This window comes from Festucalex cinctus, chromosome 7 (genome assembly GCF_051991245.1).
Source record: "Festucalex cinctus isolate MCC-2025b chromosome 7, RoL_Fcin_1.0, whole genome shotgun sequence".
NCBI classification, from domain to species: Eukaryota; Metazoa; Chordata; class Actinopteri; order Syngnathiformes; family Syngnathidae; genus Festucalex; species Festucalex cinctus.
The window spans coordinates 24,503,796-24,523,419 of record NC_135417.1 but is presented as its reverse complement, the minus strand read 5'-3'; the positions used below and the strand labels follow the sequence as shown (position 1 = coordinate 24,523,419).

Below are 19,624 nucleotides of genomic sequence, written 5' to 3'. Positions count from 1 at the left end.
AAACACATTTTGCAACTTGCTGTCGACTGAAAATGACATCACAAGGGCTCAGGTAACCAATCACAGCTCAGCTTGTGAATGTCACATGACCAAACCTCGAAAACAGGTGAGCTGTGATTGGTTACCTGAGCCCTTGTGATGTCATTTTCAGTCGACAGCAAGTTGCAAAATGTGTTTTTAAAGGTACTAATTGTACATGAAAAGTAATGAAAATATCAAATTAATTATAGACAGAATATTAACTTTTTATTGCCATAATGGGCTAAATAAGTGAAGTATCCCTTTAAACTTTCACATTTCAGAAGGTTCCCAGGGTCAGCAGCATCTCTTATAAAGTTAACCGAAAATAAAAATAAATAGTGCCCTTAGATTAAAATGGTTTTAGATTGACTAAAAAAAAGCTGATACAGATACTCGTCAAAATGCCCAATATCAGTGCCGATAATCAGCTATCCCTAATATTCTTGTGATCAATTCTCATGATTTAAAACCTGATCGTAACCAATACTCCCAAACAAAATCTGGACATCCCTTCCATTCATCATTTGCTATTGTGCTTCTCCTCATGTAAGTCATTTGTACATCGCGTGCTTATTGCCAGTAAGATCTTGTCTGTCTGTCTCACCAGATACTTGGTGAGATCATTGATGAACTCCCCGTAGTGCAAGCTCTTATCCTCATAGAGGTGGTTCTGAAACATGGCTGTAATCTGCTCCGAGCCCACCATTGGAGCGCACACGCGCATCGCATACTTGCATGCCTGCAAACAAATAAGAGCACAGACATCTTAATTGCAGGTTTGTGTTAGCGTACCAGCGGATTTCCTACCTTGACCACATGTGGGTTTGGATCAACCAGGTGTAAAAGCAGGCTGACCAGAACGTTGTGTATCTGGTCTTTGAACACCGGCTCACCGGAGCCAAACTTGGACAGTTTCCCCATGAGGTGAATGGAAGCGCAGCGAATCTCATCATTCTCCTGGATGGGCACAAACACAATAGCTAACATCTTTTCTCAAGCTGATACGCAAATAAGACTTCAACTTCAACTTACACTTTCTAAAAAAGGTTTGATCTTCATGAAAATATAAACCACTAGTAGGTGGACATTCTTCTTGTCCAGGTAGAGCAGAACTTTAGACAGACCTGACATTGCCTCAAGAGTAATCAGCTTGCCTGCACACAAGATCACACAGCAACAAAAACAAAAATGAAAAGCTGCAATTGGCGAGTTGTCACTTTAATCAAGCGAAACAGTTGTTGGTTCAATTGTGGTGAAAAGGCAACCAGCCCACCATCTCAATCAACAAATGACGTTTGGATTTTTTACTGCAGCATGATGAAAGAGTGGATTTTATGCCTGCAAGACGTGCATCTCACATGATATGCTGGCATCGTGATGTATGGCACACATTTGTGGTGCTCTACAAGTCCAAATCTATACATTCATTTTTCACTACAGTTTGTATTCTGGGTTGACTTTTTTTTTTTTTTTTTTTTTTTTTTATTAAATCAGTTTTAGGAGTGGATTTGTTACTTTTCATTAGTTTTTTTTTTAAATGCATTGTTTTAGCTTAGTTTGACATTTTTTTCCAAGATAAAAAAAAAAAAAAAAAAAAAAAAAAAAAAAAAAACAGTCACAAAATACTGTCCAATCAAGTAAAATACAAATGCCAAACGGCTGCTCCATTGAATTTGAAATAAAGACATTTAAAATAAAGTGATCCCTCTATAATGGGGTTTGCATGCAAACGTTTAGAAATTTTTTAAGTGAAAAATTACGTGACTTATCCCTGTTTCCATTTGTTATAATTTTGCGAATATTGACAGATATTGCCACTACTATCCAAACACCAGACTAAATTTGTATCACTCCCACACTGTTTTCAAAACGACACACTTCAGTCACAACAAACAAATCTACTGAAGCGTAGAGCTGCTAATGTGGAGTAAACATTTTTGGCTGGCGAGTATGTTTGAACATACTCGCAAATATGTTCGAACATACTTGCGAGTATGTTCGAATGTACACATTTACAGGTACAGCATGTGTACCCCTGGCTACAAAAACAGATGACAGATTCTCTGTTTTACATGAAGAAAAGAAACCAAGACCCAGTTTAGAGAGTTATTAATTGTATCAGACCAGATAACAGGAAATACCCCCAACACTCCCAAACTATGATGTTGTCCAACACGACAATTACCTGGGTCATCTTTCTCCTCCATGCCTGAACTCATGGCCGCCAGCAGTTCTTTGGCATATTTGTTCACCTGTAAAGAAGAAGGAGAGATGAATAGTGAGCTTAATCAAGTTATGCCAATGTTTGCAAGCATGTGTACCTTTTCAGGTGATCCGACTGCTATGTTGCCAAGACCCCGCACGGCTAACATGCGAACAGTGCAGCAAGGATCCGATATCCTTTCCATCATGTTATTCATTAACACGTCAATAAACATCAACTCTGTAGCCACATGATGGTTCAAGAGCTAGAAAGGAAGAGTCATTTGCTTCAGAATATTAAGAAAAAAACCAACTGTGTGAATATTCACATAAGTGGTATTCTGTAGTTGTCACCTCAGAGAAGAAAGCAGTGACGGTGATCCGCTGACATTCATAAATGCTGTTCAAAGAAGGGCATAAACACTCGACGATAGCGGGCAACCTGGGACCGGCATGTTTCGCCATAGCCCTGTTGACAAGAGAAACATATTAAATTTTATTACTATATTAAGACCTCGAGGTATAAAGCCTGGGAAGGGAGAATGACGAAAAGAACTTAATTCTTGAGATAGCCATGACCACAAGGGATGTTCCAATCAGTGTTTTATGCTATTGATACCACTATCGATCATCCATCAGTGAGATTGATCAATACCGACCACACGGCTTTCTTGCACATTTCAATTTTAGAGCTGCTCACTAACAATTATTTTAATAATCAGCTCACTTAATCATTTTTCGATTAACTGAAGAATCAGTCTAAAATCAGTCTATCCAAATTTTCTCGAGATTGCTTTTTGTGATCGGCAATGAAAGACATTGACATATGCCGATCACGTACTTTTCCACGTAAATCAGCCGATCGTGATCGATCAAAGCTCTACTAACTATCACGGAGGACCGGAGGAGTGTATACTTACTATCCCATGTTTGTACCAGAAGCTGTAGTTTAGAACTCATATTATTACAATTACTGGCAGCAGTCAAAATTAAATGTGGTAGGAGTAGCAGTATTACAAACCCCATTTCTAACGAAGGGGTATTATGCTTTAATCAAGAGGATTTTGATTTTAATGAGATTTGGTGTACTTGTTGATAGTGATGGCACAACACTAAATCTCAAATTTTAGGTCAATCGAAGCAGGGGTTTGGGAGCTACAGCCCACCGAATTTTGACATTTTCTGCAAAAAGGGGTGTGGCCGGTCGGTTGAAGAGTTGGGCGGTGCAGTCAATTGATCACCACATGATAGTGTGTTGGCTCCAATGGTGGGGGAAGATGCCGGTCCGACCTGGACCTGGCAGACCCAAATGTATGATGAGGGTCTGCTAGGAACGTCTAGCAGAGTCCCCTGTCAGAAGGAGCTTCTACTCTCACTTTGGGCAAAACTTCACTCACATCCCAAAGGGGGCGGGGGACATTTAGTACGATGGGACCATGTTGCATGCCTCCATTGTTGAACGGCTGACCGGAGCTGTGTCCGTAAGGTGGTCCATACCCACTGTGGCAGCAAAACCAAGCGGTAAGGAATGCAGTCAAGCTAAACGAGTCTTATCAGGCCTCAGAGTCTGCTGGACTGGAGTTAGCTGATGAGTAACAGCTGACCAAGCAAGGCAAAAACTTCGACAAGGGGTGAGTTTGGTGAGGTCATGCTAAATGACTTGCTGACGGCTTTCAAAAATTCCCATCCATCATCTGGCTCTCAGGAGGGGCGAAGTAGTGAGTCATTAACACTTTAACTTTGACTTCGATGCGGCATGCTGTGAGTTACAATACTTTGAAGAGATTCTCAATTCCACTGACGCACCTTCCTTTGAGGAAGCAGAATCTGGGGAATCTGGAGAGGTCACCAAGGTGGTTAAAAGGCTCCTTGGTGTCAAGGCCCTAGAGGTGGAAGCGATCCACCCAGAGTCAAGAGCCTCTACAACAGCGCATGAACATCGGGCACAGTGCCTCTGGATTGGAAGACCGGGATGGTGCTACGCCTATTGAAGGTGGGTTCCAACTACAGTGGGATCACATTCCTCAGCCTCCCAGGTAATGTCTATTTAAAGGTGTTGGAGAGGAGGGTCAGTCGGGAAGTCAAAGTTCAGATACAGGAGCTTTTCGACCTGGCCTTGGAACAGTGGACCAGTTCTACACCGTCTGCAGGATCCTCAAGGGTGCATGGGTGTTCTCTTGTGAAGTCTGCATGTGTTTTGTGGACTTGAGCTGGATTCAGACTGCAGGTATATTTCATCTAACCTAAATCGAGTGAAGAGTCGAGTTACTGCTCCTCTGCATCGAGAGGAGCTAGATGAGGTGTCTCAGGCATCTGCTTAGGATGCCTCCTGGACGCTTCCCTGATGAGGTGTTCTAGGCACATCCTACTGGGAGGAGTCCCCGGGGATGACCCTGGAGATGGGTCCTGTGTCTGTCCTGGGAGCACCTTGGGATTCCTCCTGAAGAGCTAAATGAAGTGACTGGGGAGACGGCGGTGGGATTTCCCTGTTAAAGCTGCTGCCCCCGTGACCCGAACGGATAAGCAGAAGAAAATGGATGTAACTTTGTTCACCCGCCTACTTCTTATTTATTTACTGATGTAAAATGTATTTACTTGGAAAAAAAAACAAAAACAAAAAAAACTTGTATTTGCACTTCAAAATGTTTGCTTTGTTCTTGTTTAATGCAAAACTGATATTTATGTACAGCACTTTGTATACAGCAATGCCTGTTCTTAAAGCGCTTTATAAAGTTGAGTAATATTATATGCAATGCCCTCTTGTCAATTCATACCAACTAGTGGAGATAGATGGGCATTCCACAATGCACCTTAGTTCTGTTCAACGATATTGCTCATTTGGGATCCTAATGGGTGGTGCTAAACTTTCTTATGATAAATAGTAATTTGCTGTGAATTATTTTTGTCAATAATTTATGCAATTACATTTACCTGTCAGAAAATAGAGATACAAAATGCAAAGAATTTACCTTGCTAGTAGTGTTACTCCAGTGATGTGCGTATTCTGCTCCCTCATTGCCTCCCAAGCTGTATCCTCATCTAGTCTATTCAACACTTCATCTAGCTGAGCTCTCGCTAGCAAAATTCTCAGTGCATCGGCCGCCACTCTGGACACACAGAGAAGACAAAAATATTAGTCACTATAATATGCTTGATACAAGACAAATATGCCAACCCAGCAACGTGGACGGAGGCAGCACGCTTGGTGGTGTTATCCTTTGGTGCAGATACACCAACACTCACTGCCAGTCTGACAATGAGACAGGAGAAGAGTTGAGAAAACTTGCTTAGGGCCGGCTCCTGGCTCTGGCCATTTAATAACAATTCCTTGAGACCACATGTCATCTAGGACCAAAAAACAAAACAAAACACATATTTGTGACAGTCATGTACTGCAATACCAGGGTAGCAGCATGCATGCAGCGTGTTTGTCACTTACAGCAAGTGGCTTATTAGTAGCCACCTTTGTTGTTCCTCCTCTAATCATTGACTCTTTCTTGTCCACATAGGGAGCCATGACGGCAAGTTTCTCCATCACCATCTCTATGATTTGACTGGCCACTATGGGGTCTGCTCCTAAGGCCATCCACATCTCGCTGGTCCAGCTGTAAAGATAGGAAACAGAACTTAAAAAAAATGCATTGAAAAACTATTTGAGGGACAAAAGGTTGCCAAGTATTTGAATTAACTCTTTAATGGCACTAAAGTGTGTGGTGACCAAATGTAAAAATGTACTTTTACCTGTCATATGGTAGTGGTTGTTCAACAAGTGTGTTAACAACAATCGGGAGATGCTGAGATGCCATGATTAGCACCGTCTGCCCAACTGCCACTCTCACCTAAATTCACGTACAAGTTATTTAATCTTGCATAACAAGAGTGCCATTCCAGACATGAAAAAAATACAAACCCAATACCAATGAGGTTGGGGCGGATTGAATTTTTATTTTCTTATTATTAATTCAATATCTGGTGTAATAAGCTTATTTATTGATTGAATTCTTATTTTTCATTTTATTATTATTGTTATTATTAATTCAATCTCTGGTGTAATAACCTTATTTATTGATTGATTTAATTATTTTTGTAAATTTCCCAGAGGGAGCCATCCCAAAGGGATCAATAAAGTCAAGTCTAAGTCTAAGTCTAAAACTACAAAGACAAGATATTTAATGTTAAAACTGAAAAATGTTATTGTGTCCAGAAAATAATCAATAACGTAAAATTTTATGGGTGCAACACGTTCCAAAAAAGCTGGGAGAGGGTCATGTTTACATAATCTTTTCTTTCAATGACATTATATTCAATAAACGTTTGGGACCTGAGGACACTAATTGTTGAAGCCATGTAGGTGGAATTCTTTCCCATTCTTGCTTGATGTATAACTTCAGCTGTTCAACAGTCTGGGGTCTCCGGTGTCATATTTTACGCTTCATAACGCGCCAGACATTTTCAATGAGAGACAGATCTGGGCTGAAGGCAGGCCAGGCTAGTACCCACACTCTTTTACTATGAAGCCAAGCTGTTGTAATACATGCAGAATGAGGCTTGGCATGGGTTATGCTGACGCACACGCTCTGATTTATAATGAATTCTGATTAATCAACATACGCAGTCGTACAAACAAAAATTAGTATGCACGATGGTGACTTCACGTACGAAGTGTGAAAATTCCTACGCATTTGTTAGTGACTGAGGTCCATTGTTTTGTAACTGACTATTTTCCCACACAGTTGTTCATAAAGAGGTGAACCTTGCACAATCTTTGCTTGTGAATGATTGAGCAATTGATCTTACTTTAAACCACGCCCGCAGGTCCTAGTAAACCAATCAAGACACAAGACTTCATGTCTGCGACGGCACGTGCGTTTTGCTGCGGACAAACCAAAGCAATCCCGCTCCCCGTAGTGCATTGCGTGGTTATCCAAAGTCAAGAAAAACCCCCCAATAAAATTGGTTAAATGCTGTCTTCACGGCTTGTATAAGAGTAATAGCTGTTATTCCGATTGACTAAACAGCGTCTTGCGGTAATCACGGCTTGTTTAAGAAAGACACTGTCCAGATTATTCCCTTCTCTAAACCCCCAAACAACTACGAAAAATGTCTGTGCCGGATCAAACTTTGTGGAAGAGCACACACACGACCAGTCGAATCCCTCCAAAATGACCACAAACTACTACGTCTGCACTAAGGTAATGTTCTCCATTGTTGTTTTTAGCCAAAGGCTAACGATAGCTCCGGGTAGCTAACCGTCCACATGTTTGTTGACTTACTATTTACTATAACTGCCAACAAAACATTGAAACTTTCAGGTAATATAAATTCATTACTACCCAGCTTGACGGGAACAATGTCCATAAACTTCGGTTTTACTGACAATCGGTCGAAGTGAGTGAGGTGACTGTCTTTTCCTGACGTCTGTAGCAGCAGACAGCGATGCGTATTTCCTTTTGTTTTTGGGCAAAATTGCATGGCGAGGGAAGTGAAGATACCCTTCACTGAAAAAATTAAAGCCCCTTTGCTTGCTTCAAAGGTCAATTCAGGGAAGCTAATTTTTTTACCCAGTCATGGCATCCACCTGTTCTCAATTAACCTGTTCACCTGTGGGATGTTCCAAACAGGTGTTTGATGAACATTCCTCAACTTTCTCAGCCTTTTTTTGACACCTGTCCCAGTCCCAGCTTTTTTGGTATGTGTTGGAGACATAAAATTCCAAGTTAATGATTATTTGCTAAAAACAAGGTTTATCAGTTTGTACATTAAATATCTTGTCTTTGTAGCGTTTTCATTTAAATACAGGTTGAACAGGATTTTAAAATCATTGTATTATGTTTTTATTTATGTTTAACACAACATCCCAACTTCATTGGAATTGAGTTTGTACTAAAAACCACACAATAAAAGCTAATAAATACCACTGTGTGTGTGGTATTGCCTTAGCCTACCTGATCCTCAGTGATGCTCTGCAGTCGCACATGAAGCACCTCCAGCATCTCTGGTACCTGCCACAAAGACATTCAGACTCTGTAAGACCAAAACTACCGGTATTTCAAATGACGCAACAAGCACAGTGTGCAGCAATAAAGGGTGTGCCGCCTATAGCAATAGCGCTACCATCTCTTGTAATCCGCCGCCTCTGTTCTTCAGCAACGTGTTCAGGATGACAGATGAAGCTCTGCAACAGTTCGTCTGGCTGTCAACCAGGCCCTCAAACAACATAAACACCAATGTGGTCATCTGCTGCTGAGGTAGACGCTTGCTCATCACCTGAAGTGCATGAGCAAATACAAAGTGACAGCACATTTGTTACACATTCACTTGCATTTGAATGAAGTTGCATATTCAGTGTGAGCATAACCACTAAATGATAGATGAAAGCTACATTCATTCCAAAAGAGCCTGTTATTGAGTGGGTATGTACCTTGGTGAGCTCAGAGCAGGTCTTGTAGAGGATTGAATGGTTAGGGTTTTCTAGTTGTGTTTTAAGGGGCAATAGACCTTCCACTGCTTCATCTTTATAGTCAAGGGCGAAACCTGAATTTTAGATTCAGCAGAAAAAAAGTCAATTAAACTATCAGATGCATAATACATCAATCTACAATAAATGGACAAATGTGCACAGGAGAAAAAAAGGCATGCATTTGAAAAATAAAAATAAATGAAGACTACTTTTTACTATACATCAGTAGTGTCAAAGTCAGGTCCTCGAGGTCTTGCATGTTTTCAATCAGGGCTGGGCACAGCTGATACATGATCAGCTCATCAGCAAGCACTGCATAAGCATGATAACGATCCTGTTGACTGGAATCACCCTGTGTTGGAAGTGGGGAACCTCCAAAACCTGCACGACTCTGGCCCTTGAGGACGGAGTTTGCCCACCCCTGTTTTAGAGGTTTCCCACGTTCAACACAGCTGATTCATATTTAAGCTCATCAGCAATCTCTGCAGGGGCTTGCTAATTATCCTGATCATTGAATCAAGTGTGTTGGAGTAGAGAAGCCTCAAAAACATGCAGGACTCCGGCCAATGCGGACAGGATCTTGACACATCATCATTATAACTGAGTCTTATTGCACATTTCATGATTTAGTCAGAACAGTTTGAAAGTTAGTTGGGTTATTAGGTCCGAAATTCCTTTTAGCTGTAATTTTCATTGCCTCAATCATTTTGTCAGTGTATGTCAACCTGAAACTAACTTAACTATATTAAAAAAAATAATTTAAAAAAATAAAAAAAATAAAAAATAAAATAAAAAAACAGATAGCCTATACACACAGCTCGCCATTTTGGTGCCCTAAGCATATTGTGTTTTTCCAATATATCGACCCCCCCCCATTTTTGTCAATTTATTTACACAGCCTGTGCTGTGGTTGTAATTTATTTAAATTATTATTTATTGTTTTTAATCGGGCCATGTTAAATGAAACAGATTAATGTAACTGCAATGGATTCAATTCCTAATGTAAATATTCATATTCTTACTAATGCATTAAATTATAGCAAGAAGTTTCTACTCTTTGAAGCATTGGTACTTTTGACTGTCTAAAATATGTGCTGCATGAATTCCTCAACTGAATCGAAAATCGTTGTGAATCATGAATTGAATCGGGCCCTTGTGAATCGAATTAAATCGATTCTGGAAATCTGAATAGATACCCAGCCCTACTTGTAAGTGTCAATATTGAAGTTTTGAAAATGTTCACAAAAATATGTGATAAATAATAAGTCTTTCTAAAACTAACAATGACAGCAAATACTCAAATAAATAAAGCTAAATGAATTAAAATGAAACTCAATGCCACTACTATTAACAAATAAACATCTGGAAATAAAGTGCAAGCAAGTTAGTAGAGGCCCTACAGAGGCACATGTCTCCATTTCTGGGCTGTAAAATCGGCCATCAGGTCATCATATGACGGCTTTTGTGCAATTTCCGCATTTATGTTAGGGTATGAAATGCTCCTTGAACATATTGAAGCATTGATCCTGTATTCAGAAATACAAGACAATATTCAGGGATTCTACAATGAAATATGGTTTTGAACCAACCACGGTACAAACATTTTCTAAATTGATTAGGATTATGGTATTGTGCAGGCCTATATTTAAAACACAGGTACATGAAAATTTTAATAATCTACCTTTTTAGAGAAGGACTGATAGGGCACTATGTAAAAATTCTGGACATAATTTTAAAACTATGAATATGAAATGAGGAAATATACTTAGCCTTAAGATGATTATTATTATTATTTTCAAATTACACTTTTACCAGTACATGCCGCTCTTGGCCGTTCCATATGAAACAACATTGTCTCGTCACATTCCATTTACCCTATAATGAACGTGCTGGTCACAACCATTCCACTTTGGCGGTTTGGAGTGTTTTTGTTTTGTTTTTTGCTAACTGTGGTCATGTAAACGTAGCTGCTACAAAATAAACAAATTGTCATACCTGCAAGTGACGTGAGAGCATCATCTCATTGTTTTTTCTTTTCCTCTTTTCCGCCCCCAATTCTTGATGCCTTTTTGATGACATGTCCAGATATCCAAGAATAAACTTCTGCCAAATTTGCGATTGAAGCATAAAGTGCACCCCACCCCCTCCCCCTTTCCCAAGTACTGTAGTTTGCTTCGTTGGAGCAAAAGTGCACCCCGCCCCCGTCCCCCTTTCCCAAGTAGTTTGCTCCGTTGGAGCAAAAGTGCACCCCGCCCCCCTCCCCCCTTCCCTAGTAGTTTGCTTCGTTGGAGCAAAAGTGCACCCCACAGCCCTCCCCCTTTCCCTAATAGGAACAAACTACTAGGGGAGGGGGGGCACCAACGTAGACCAGCGATACCGCTCGTCGAGTAAATAATGCTACATTATTTTTTGTATTTATTAACATGCGTTACAAGCTTTTATTTTAAATATTAGACACTGATATTATAATTACTAATACGATTATTTTTACGGGCTTGATTTGTTTTTTGGTGCCCCCTTAGGCAGTTGGTGCCCTACGCGCAGTGCATGATAAGTGTATGCGGAGCGCCGTGTCTGCCTACACATTATATTACATAACACACATGACAAACTCATCAATGATTTTCTTAAGTGTTTTCACCTTCATAGAGTAGTTGGATCGAAAGCAGTATGTATACACAGTCAATAGCAGTGGTGCGGACAGCGAGATGAGGGTCGGAACAGCGTGGAGACAGTCGACCCAGCAGAGCTCCAAGGTTGTGGAAAGACATCATGTTCTAGACAAGGTTGCACGCAAGAAGAAGAAGTCTAAATTAGATATCATGTAGTAACTCAACACTTGAATCTATGTGTTCACCTTTACTGTCATGTTGTTCAGATAGTGAGTCAGCATGTGAGCAGTGGCCGAGATAGCTCTCTCTCTCTCGTGGTCTAATGTCGAGGTCAGCCAGCATTCAACGTGCTGCGTAAGACATAACATGATGATGTTAGACGATAAAGAGCAACGGAGGGAATCGTGACTGTGAATGTCACTGCATCAGCCAGATTTAATTATTGTTAGGTTACAAAGAATGATGTGCAAAATATCTTTTATGTTTATTTAATTCCCTATAGTATGACAGATTGTCAATGCAATGAATTTAAAAATCAGTGTAAACATGTGACAGTGCATAACTTTGACCAAGCTTGACTTTGGTTGTGTATTAAAACTTATACTTGTTTATTTATTTATTTTTAAACAATAAAAATATTTGGAATTAATCAACAAAATTTGAAACATTTATGCGCTTAATCTGCATCAAACAGAGCATTTACACAGTCATAATCTTGATATACGAAACTAAAACCTAGCGACAAAAGCTGTGACAATCTTTCATGCAATGCTTATGTGAGCATCTCAATTGATTTATTTGACCGGAGCCCTGCAGGTTTTTGTTGATTACATGAATCGTGTGTGGAGGACGGAAACATCTAAAACCTGCTTTGCTTGGTGACCAGGATTGGAGAAACCTGCTATACAATATCCATGCAACTCACGTTTGTTGGTTTTAAATTTGTTATTCGTATTACAATAAAAAATAAATAAATAAAAAACTGTATATTTTGTTTGCTCTACTTCTCACAGTCATTCTTTCCTCAAAGCTGTTGTAGTTCATACAACAGTAATTGACATTACAATCATCAATTTCCTTTTTTATTATAAGCCAATGCCAACTTCCTCTGGCTTTTACTTGGAGAAATTTAAAATGTTCTAAAGTGCTGCAGTGTAATTTTAGAAGATAAAGTGCTTGTGTATTATTTTTCCATCAGGCTTTTGCACTGAGCATTTAGCCTGTTTAAAAAAAAATAAAAATAAAAAAAAAAGTTCTCTAAACAGTCTGTTTTATGTACAACGGCACTGTTACATATTAATGTCTCATACAAGTCATAATGTTAACTTTTATAATAAACTATGTATGCTGGCTTTTCCACATTGCTTGCACATGAAAGAAAAGACGAGTATCGCGACGAGCTCGTGAGATTTTTGTTTAAGATAAAATTATTTGAAATGATGATGCACAAATAAGGACAGCCCCAATGAATGTCAGTTGTATATATATTATGCAGTCTTGCGATGTAAAGTGACTGTCAAAATTTTGGAAGTGAAAATTCATTTTCAACAACATGATTTCTGTAATCATACAACACATCTTATTCAGTTGAACTGGATATAGAGCTATATGGGAAAGAGTCCTACCTTGAATACACTCTGTAAACTATCAGGTGTGGGATCCTTGCCGAGCACACTGTTCAGTAATTTATGTAGTGAAGACAATGTGTCTATGTACAAGGCCTGCACACATAATATGTTGTCATAAAAAATGTAGTACATGTGCATGATTGTTTGCATCTTAAGGTAGGTGGTGAAAACGTGCGCCATTCACCTTTCTTTGTTTAGGGTCTAGTATTTCTTCTTCTTTTGTCGTTTTCTCTGGAGTGTGTGTCTCAGGTGGAAGAGAGAACACGCTGTTCACACACACCTTCAACAAGTCAAAACTCTCATTCTCACTCAATGCTGGGTCGAGAGGCCTGAAGCACTAAAAGGTTAAAGGATAAAACACTGGGAAATGAGTGTCACACCAGAAAGAATGACAACTCAACCTCACAAAACTGTTACTTTCGACAAGATCAGCTATCAATAGTTCTTTGTTGGGGAAAAACAAAACAAAACATTAATTGCCAGAGGTGGGCATCGTTATTGACTGGAATTGATGATGGATGGAAGTGTCCACCTTTTGGCGCGTATTTCAGCACTTTCAGCTAATGCTTGATAATGCGAAGCCTTGACAAAAATGCAGACTGAGCACCGAGTGAAGCAGGATTACTTCTGTTCATCGCGGTGAGTACACATGGTCCTTTCTCAATCCGTGTATTTTTGTGAGGCTTCGCATTATCAAGCAAGCGTTGAAAGTGCTAAAAGGTGGGCACTTTCATCAGTCATCAATTCCAGTCAATGACGATGCCCATTTCTGTTCATATTGCAGAGAATAAATGTCAATAGCTAGTCTACTTCAACTGTGAAACTCCTCAGGAACATAACTGTAAGAGGATACATTAGGTTGGCACAGGTGCTCATCACCAGGTGGCGCACTGGAGTCCGAAGTGCATCAGCAGGTTCTGCCTTAATAAAATCCTGTCCATGAAAACAAATCAGCAAGGAATTAATCAAGGTATTGTTCTAGAAGGTTAGCAGAATTACTCCAAAATTATACTACCAAACATTTGTGAAAGGGTGACTGTGCATTGTATTGAAATTTTACTTTTAATTGCTTGTATAAATATCATATCAAGTATGAAATTACACACCAAATTCAAATTTTATTTGAGCTGCCCATCAGTTATAAAGCCATTCTGATTTTGGCCCTATTGTTACTTAGCAAACAGGCAAATAATTCCCAATCAATTAAATCTTTAATTAAACTAACGTACATATTTGGAATGTGGTAGGAACTAGTCAGAGTACCTAAAGGAAACCCACACAAACTAGAAGCAGAGGATGCAGCCTCCACAGAGATAGGGCTAAGCCCACTAGACAGTCAAGCAGATGCGACATTAACCACGTGCTCCACCATTTGTTTTAGAAAGTAACTTAAAACTGCTGATCACTCACCTGGATAACAGCAATGAGTTCTTGTTTGCGAGAGAAGACATAGCCTTGCTTCTTGACACACTCACTGATGGCTTTGGCAACAAGGCCAACACTCTGGATCAAACTTAGTTTCATTGTCAAATCCTAACATTTGGCCACACACACAGACACACAATTGCAGGTACACAAAAATGTAGGGACACAAAAGAGAGCAAGGTGAGGATACAAACATCGCAACATTCTGTTGACAGATTTAAATGCCAATTCTGACAATTCTGAAGAATGAAATATGTATGCCGCCACCAGTAGCAGATTTTACTTACAGCAAGGCAAAAGTAAACTCGAGAATCAAGAGCAGTGTAAACAGTCTAGATCAGGGGTGGGCAAACGCTGTTCTCGAGGGCTTGAGGCCTGCAGGGTTTGGAGGTTTTCCTCTTCCAACACAAGCTGATTCCAATCAACATGATCGTAATCAAGCTTATTCAGAGCTTGCTGATGAACTGATCAAATATCAGCTGTGTTGGAGAAGGGAAACCAAAACCTGCAAGACTCTGGCCCTCGAGTACCAAGTTTGCACCCCTTAAGATTGAGATGCCATTTTTCAGGGGTGTCCAAATCTGACCCTCGAGGGCCACGACTATCCATTATGCATTAGATGATCTAAGGTGCCCATGTCCGATCCTTGAGAGCACCAATCCAGCCTGTTTTCCATGTCTCCCTAATCCAATATATCTGAATCAAATGATCAGCTCACTATCCTGATTATGAATCAGGCGTGTTGGAGGAGCGAAACATGGAAAACAGGCTGGATAGGGGCTCTCGAGGACCAGACTTGGTCACCCCTGCTTTAGATGTATCCTGCTCCAACACACCTGATTGAAATGATCAGCTCATCATCAAGCTCTGCAGAAGCCTTAAGACAATCCTGATCACTTTAATCAGGTGTGTTGGAGGAGAGAGACATCTAATACATGCAGGATAGAGGCCCTCGAGGACCGGATGTGGACACACCTGTTGTAGGTGAAAAGAATAAATCAGTGTTGATTAGAGGTCAGTTAAACAGCCACCCACAGGCTCTGGTATAGAAAGTGACAGACCCGTTTGAAGCCGAGATGCATGAACAAGCTGCTAGGAGTCAAAAAGAAAATAAGAAGTAGCCTGCTCAGGATTCAGAGAGCAGTCTGCAAAATCAAGTCAGGATTTTAGATGTTGCAAAGCAATTTAAGTTGAGCGGAAGAGAGATTTACAATGTTGAACACAAAGCAACAACAGCAATACTGTTCTTGTTCATGAATTAAATCGTGATCCATGAATGATGCAAGAAGTTAGTACAAAACATGTTCGTTATTGTTCCGTTTACCTTTCGTAAGCAACTGAGAAATACTTTAAAGCAGGCTTAAAGCATTTTGGCAACCAAAAAATGCTCCCATCATAGTGCCAATCACATTGACAAGATGATACCCTTGTAGTGGAAAAGTTGAAAATTGTAAGGTTGTTAAAAATGTTGGATGCAAAATGAAAATGCTTTATGCAACAAAGGTATTTTTGACTTTTAGGAGTTAAGATTTCAAAGACTGCATCACTGCAAACGTGTGCACCAGAAAAAGGAAAAGAACCAGGAAAGTAAGAAAGTTAACTTGCAAGTTGAAACTGAAATATGAATTGAATCTATCCCTGTGACGATACCTTTGTCTCTACTTTAATCCCCAGAACCTGTATGAAATAGAGGTAATATAGTCACAAGCCCAAAATGAATAAAAAAACAAACAAAAAAAGTGTTGCAACCTTTAAACTACATTTATAAGATTTTGCCACTATGTTAGAGAAAAAAAAAAATCTACGAGAATTAATGAGAGAGGACAAATCATAGGATATAACTGAGTCAGTACACTTAAGAAAAAAAAAAGAAAAAAAGACCAAATTAGAAAAGTTTCCATTTTGTGATGACAACTGTAAAACATCCTTACAGTGTATCACCATAATATTTCTATTACCTTAGTGTTGAAATGTTTACTGATGCAGCGAAGAATGTCTTGATCTATGCGATTGAGGATCTTCTCTGGTGGAGCATTCACAGCCACTTGACCATAACACAAGATTAATGTGCTTTTTACCTTCTCCAGCTCAACGTCATTACGATCCTGAGGACAGGACACGCCAAGAGAAATTGAGGATCAACTGATAACTTCCTGATTTGAACTGAATTGATCAGAAATCTTTTTACTTTGAGCAGGTTGAAGATACTCGGGGATTTCTTGAATGCATCAGACTTTCCAAACTCATCAAGCTTGGCCAGAGTTCCTTCTAAATGGCTGTTGGCACACAATCCAATGCCCAGAGCCACACCCTGACCAAATGAGAAATCAAATGAGTTATGTTCACCTTATCCAGATATAAGTGAAGTCCAGTATTATTGTGGTCCTTTTCAACATAAATACAAAAACATATTTTTTTCTTCCATTTTTGAATGTGCTATTTACTCATACCTTGCGATAAATATGTATTGAATATGAAATTTTACATTATAAAATAGATCATTGTAATTGCAAAGTGTATCAATACTGAATAGTATTGCCATTTCGGCTCAGTGCTACCACCAAACCTGCATCAACTCAACTCCATTTATAAAGCACTTTAAAACAAGCATTGGAGAAATGTATTATAAGAGTTTAATTCTAGTCAATTAACCAAGGCAAAAATCAGCTCATGAGAATATAATTTTATTTGGCGGTACCTCTCTTTCAACAGCATCATTGTGTCGTGCTGTGAGGAGGATTTCCTGCAACTGTTTTTTAACAAAGTCCTTATTAAAAGAATGCTGGAGGGTGACTCCAATACACTGATAAAGGAAACTCTGTCAAAGAAAGAAAATTTGAAAATATTACTTCAACTTGCAATGTTTCTGCTAATAAATTAGTTAGTAGGTGTGTACCTTCTCCTCCAAAGCATTGTTATAGGTGGAAAGATAATTTGTTGATTCTGCTGCAAACTGGCATACCCACTTGTCATCGTCAACAGCCACCAAAGTTTTAGACAGGAGCTGGAGAAAATTCAATTATGATTTAGAAGCAATTCAGTCAAACTTAAAGTTTGTTAAAACAATATTGACAAAGGATAATCATGGCTCTGAGTGGGGAAACCATACAGCTAGTTTGTTGAACCATTGACATTGCATCGTTAAAAGAAGACCAAGCCATTCTTGGCACCAGTTTGGTCAATAATTATTAAAAATAAAGACCCACTGGGATAAAGCAATTGTACAGATTTGTAATAGAATATGAAATAAACCAAATTTGGACATAGGAGGATTCCACCCCATAGTGACAATTTGTTGATGGAAGTCTAGAATACATAATAACGAGAGTTATCTAGTTCAAATGAAAACAATGGTTACGCCACAGACTCTAGCATATTAGTCAACGCTGTGGTGTGCATAATGGCTGAATGTTCAATTTACTCAAATGTACATAATCTTATATTTAAAAAAAAATAATAAGAAGAAAACCAAAAAAAAAAAAAAAAAAAAAAAAAAAAAAAAAAAAAAAAAAAACCTTCAGCAGATTTTCATCCCAACTTTTCTTATCAAGGCTGTCTGCCGTTGACTCTGAAAACAAAACAGCCACGATAGTGAGAAAAAGACATTTGCTTTTGATAGAAGTTCAAATGACAATTAAAAAAAAAAAAAACATCCAACATCTTACCTTCCAGTACAGTGAGGAGAGGAGGGATCTCTTGGTCCCAAACGGCCTCTGTGCTGCGGTGAATGTTGACAGAGAGGATTTGTAGGAGGGAGAGTGATGGAGCTCCATGACCTCCGTTATTGAATGGAAATGCAGCATTGACCTGGAATGAACAAAACATCATCAGGCATAAGTTTGGTGAATAGAAGTAAACAAGAATAGAGGCTGCTACTCTGTTAAACCGTACTCTTTAGAGCAATTGGATATTAAAGAATTTACAATAAAACAATTGAAAACAATTACTTTGTACTTTTGATTTTCCATTTGTGTGTTTACACGTGGCTTGTACTTACTAGCAGTTTGATCATCAGAGTTTGAGGAGAAGGAAGATTGACTACAAGAGACAAAAAAAAAAAAAAAAAAAAGTTAACTTGCCAATTTGTACATAAAATGACCACATCCAGATATGTAAAACCAACAGACATTCCAATAGCTTCTTCCCTTTTGCTGTCAAATCCCTAAAAGGTTGAATCAAAACTTCATAATGGCACTTTGCAAATGTTTGGACAGCACAAATTGTACCTTTGCAATGTGGGTCACGTTTTTGTTTGTCACAATTGCATATTACTGCAATATGTAGCTCATACTACCACAGACTAATTCCTCGTGTTTTTATTGATTCTGATGTTGCACCTACCTTCCTGTGAAAAGTCTATAATGAAGGTAGGTTCCTTGTTGTCTTTCTTTTTATTGCCAAGCACAATCAGACTCTTACACAGTGGCGTGGTGGCATTGCTGTACTGTGGTGGGGTCAGGTAGTAGAGCAACTTTGGCCAAAGCACCTACGACCAAATGAATATTTGAGCTCCAGGGTCATAACATCAACAGATAAAATAGACAAGTAAAACTGAGTAACTGGTACTTTACATACATCAGCCAGACGTCCAACTGTTGTTGTCAGTAGATGAAGGGTGTTATCACACATCGTCCTCAGCGACTCATTTGTTACCTCTTCTGGATCTACAGGTTTCTGTCCACGCTATAGAAAGACAAGCACATATTTAATTTTCATTACACTGTGATTTTCTTTGCAATTTTGGTTTGCAAACCAAACTAACTAGGCTACTGTACATTCAAGATACATCTACTAACACTGGCAGGGTTCTACATTCAGCCTTTCCGGGTGGTGGCCCGACATGTTCCTGGCTAGAACCAGTACTGGCCCAATGACACCAACCATCTGGGCGCCCCAATACTGTATCAAACTAAATTTTCACGAAATTGTACCTTGTTGTAGAGTTGCAGACTCAAATTGGAGTGTTAAAATAAACATATTTTTCACCCGCACGTTTTAAGAATTGTATAATGGACAGGAGGCACTACTGTGGCACAATAACGGTTGCCCCTATTTTCCTGTAAATGGAAAAAATGATGGCGCGGTAACGATTTACAAAAAGATTACGTTTCTCAGTGATGCAACATATTACATACGACTGTTTGCTTAAAGACATCTCATTACATTGTGTACTGTAAACAATGCGCCAGCTGGGGCAAACCACCACACTACTCCTCGTGCCTCGCGACACACGAGACACACTGCAGCCGGTCATTTAGAACCTGCTTCTAGCCCCT

At 39.3% G+C, this 19,624-nt stretch overlaps 1 protein-coding gene across 3 annotated transcripts in view; it reads right to left on the bottom strand.

Moving 5' to 3' along the window:
* Positions 1 to 19,624, bottom strand: part of mroh1 (maestro heat-like repeat family member 1) — a 28,955-nt gene that overhangs the window by 1,355 nt on the left and 7,976 nt on the right. For 2 of the 3 annotated variants that reach the window (XM_077526716.1, XM_077526717.1), the window contains exons 15-43: positions 18,924 to 19,031; positions 18,690 to 18,834; positions 18,346 to 18,386; positions 18,014 to 18,155; positions 17,864 to 17,916; positions 17,245 to 17,352; positions 17,047 to 17,166; positions 16,537 to 16,659; positions 16,307 to 16,453; positions 15,999 to 16,025; positions 14,334 to 14,456; positions 13,777 to 13,856; positions 13,108 to 13,252; positions 12,921 to 13,016; positions 11,541 to 11,645; positions 11,325 to 11,460; positions 8,645 to 8,757; positions 8,338 to 8,490; positions 8,169 to 8,225; positions 5,965 to 6,062; positions 5,663 to 5,828; positions 5,399 to 5,568; positions 5,193 to 5,330; positions 2,578 to 2,692; positions 2,343 to 2,489; positions 2,207 to 2,273; positions 1,054 to 1,175; positions 829 to 978; positions 626 to 760 (exon numbers count right to left, since the gene is read on the bottom strand). In XM_077526716.1, coding sequence (XP_077382842.1) covers positions 626 to 760; positions 829 to 978; positions 1,054 to 1,175; positions 2,207 to 2,273; positions 2,343 to 2,489; positions 2,578 to 2,692; positions 5,193 to 5,330; positions 5,399 to 5,568; positions 5,663 to 5,828; positions 5,965 to 6,062; positions 8,169 to 8,225; positions 8,338 to 8,490; positions 8,645 to 8,757; positions 11,325 to 11,460; positions 11,541 to 11,645; positions 12,921 to 13,016; positions 13,108 to 13,252; positions 13,777 to 13,856; positions 14,334 to 14,456; positions 15,999 to 16,025; positions 16,307 to 16,453; positions 16,537 to 16,659; positions 17,047 to 17,166; positions 17,245 to 17,352; positions 17,864 to 17,916; positions 18,014 to 18,155; positions 18,346 to 18,386; positions 18,690 to 18,834; positions 18,924 to 19,031 — 3,330 coding nt within the window. The remainder of the gene's footprint in view (positions 1 to 625; positions 761 to 828; positions 979 to 1,053; positions 1,176 to 2,206; positions 2,274 to 2,342; positions 2,490 to 2,577; positions 2,693 to 5,192; positions 5,331 to 5,398; positions 5,569 to 5,662; positions 5,829 to 5,964; positions 6,063 to 8,168; positions 8,226 to 8,337; positions 8,491 to 8,644; positions 8,758 to 11,324; positions 11,461 to 11,540; positions 11,646 to 12,920; positions 13,017 to 13,107; positions 13,253 to 13,776; positions 13,857 to 14,333; positions 14,457 to 15,998; positions 16,026 to 16,306; positions 16,454 to 16,536; positions 16,660 to 17,046; positions 17,167 to 17,244; positions 17,353 to 17,863; positions 17,917 to 18,013; positions 18,156 to 18,345; positions 18,387 to 18,689; positions 18,835 to 18,923; positions 19,032 to 19,624) is intronic. The other variant, XM_077526718.1, reaches the window with a different exon arrangement.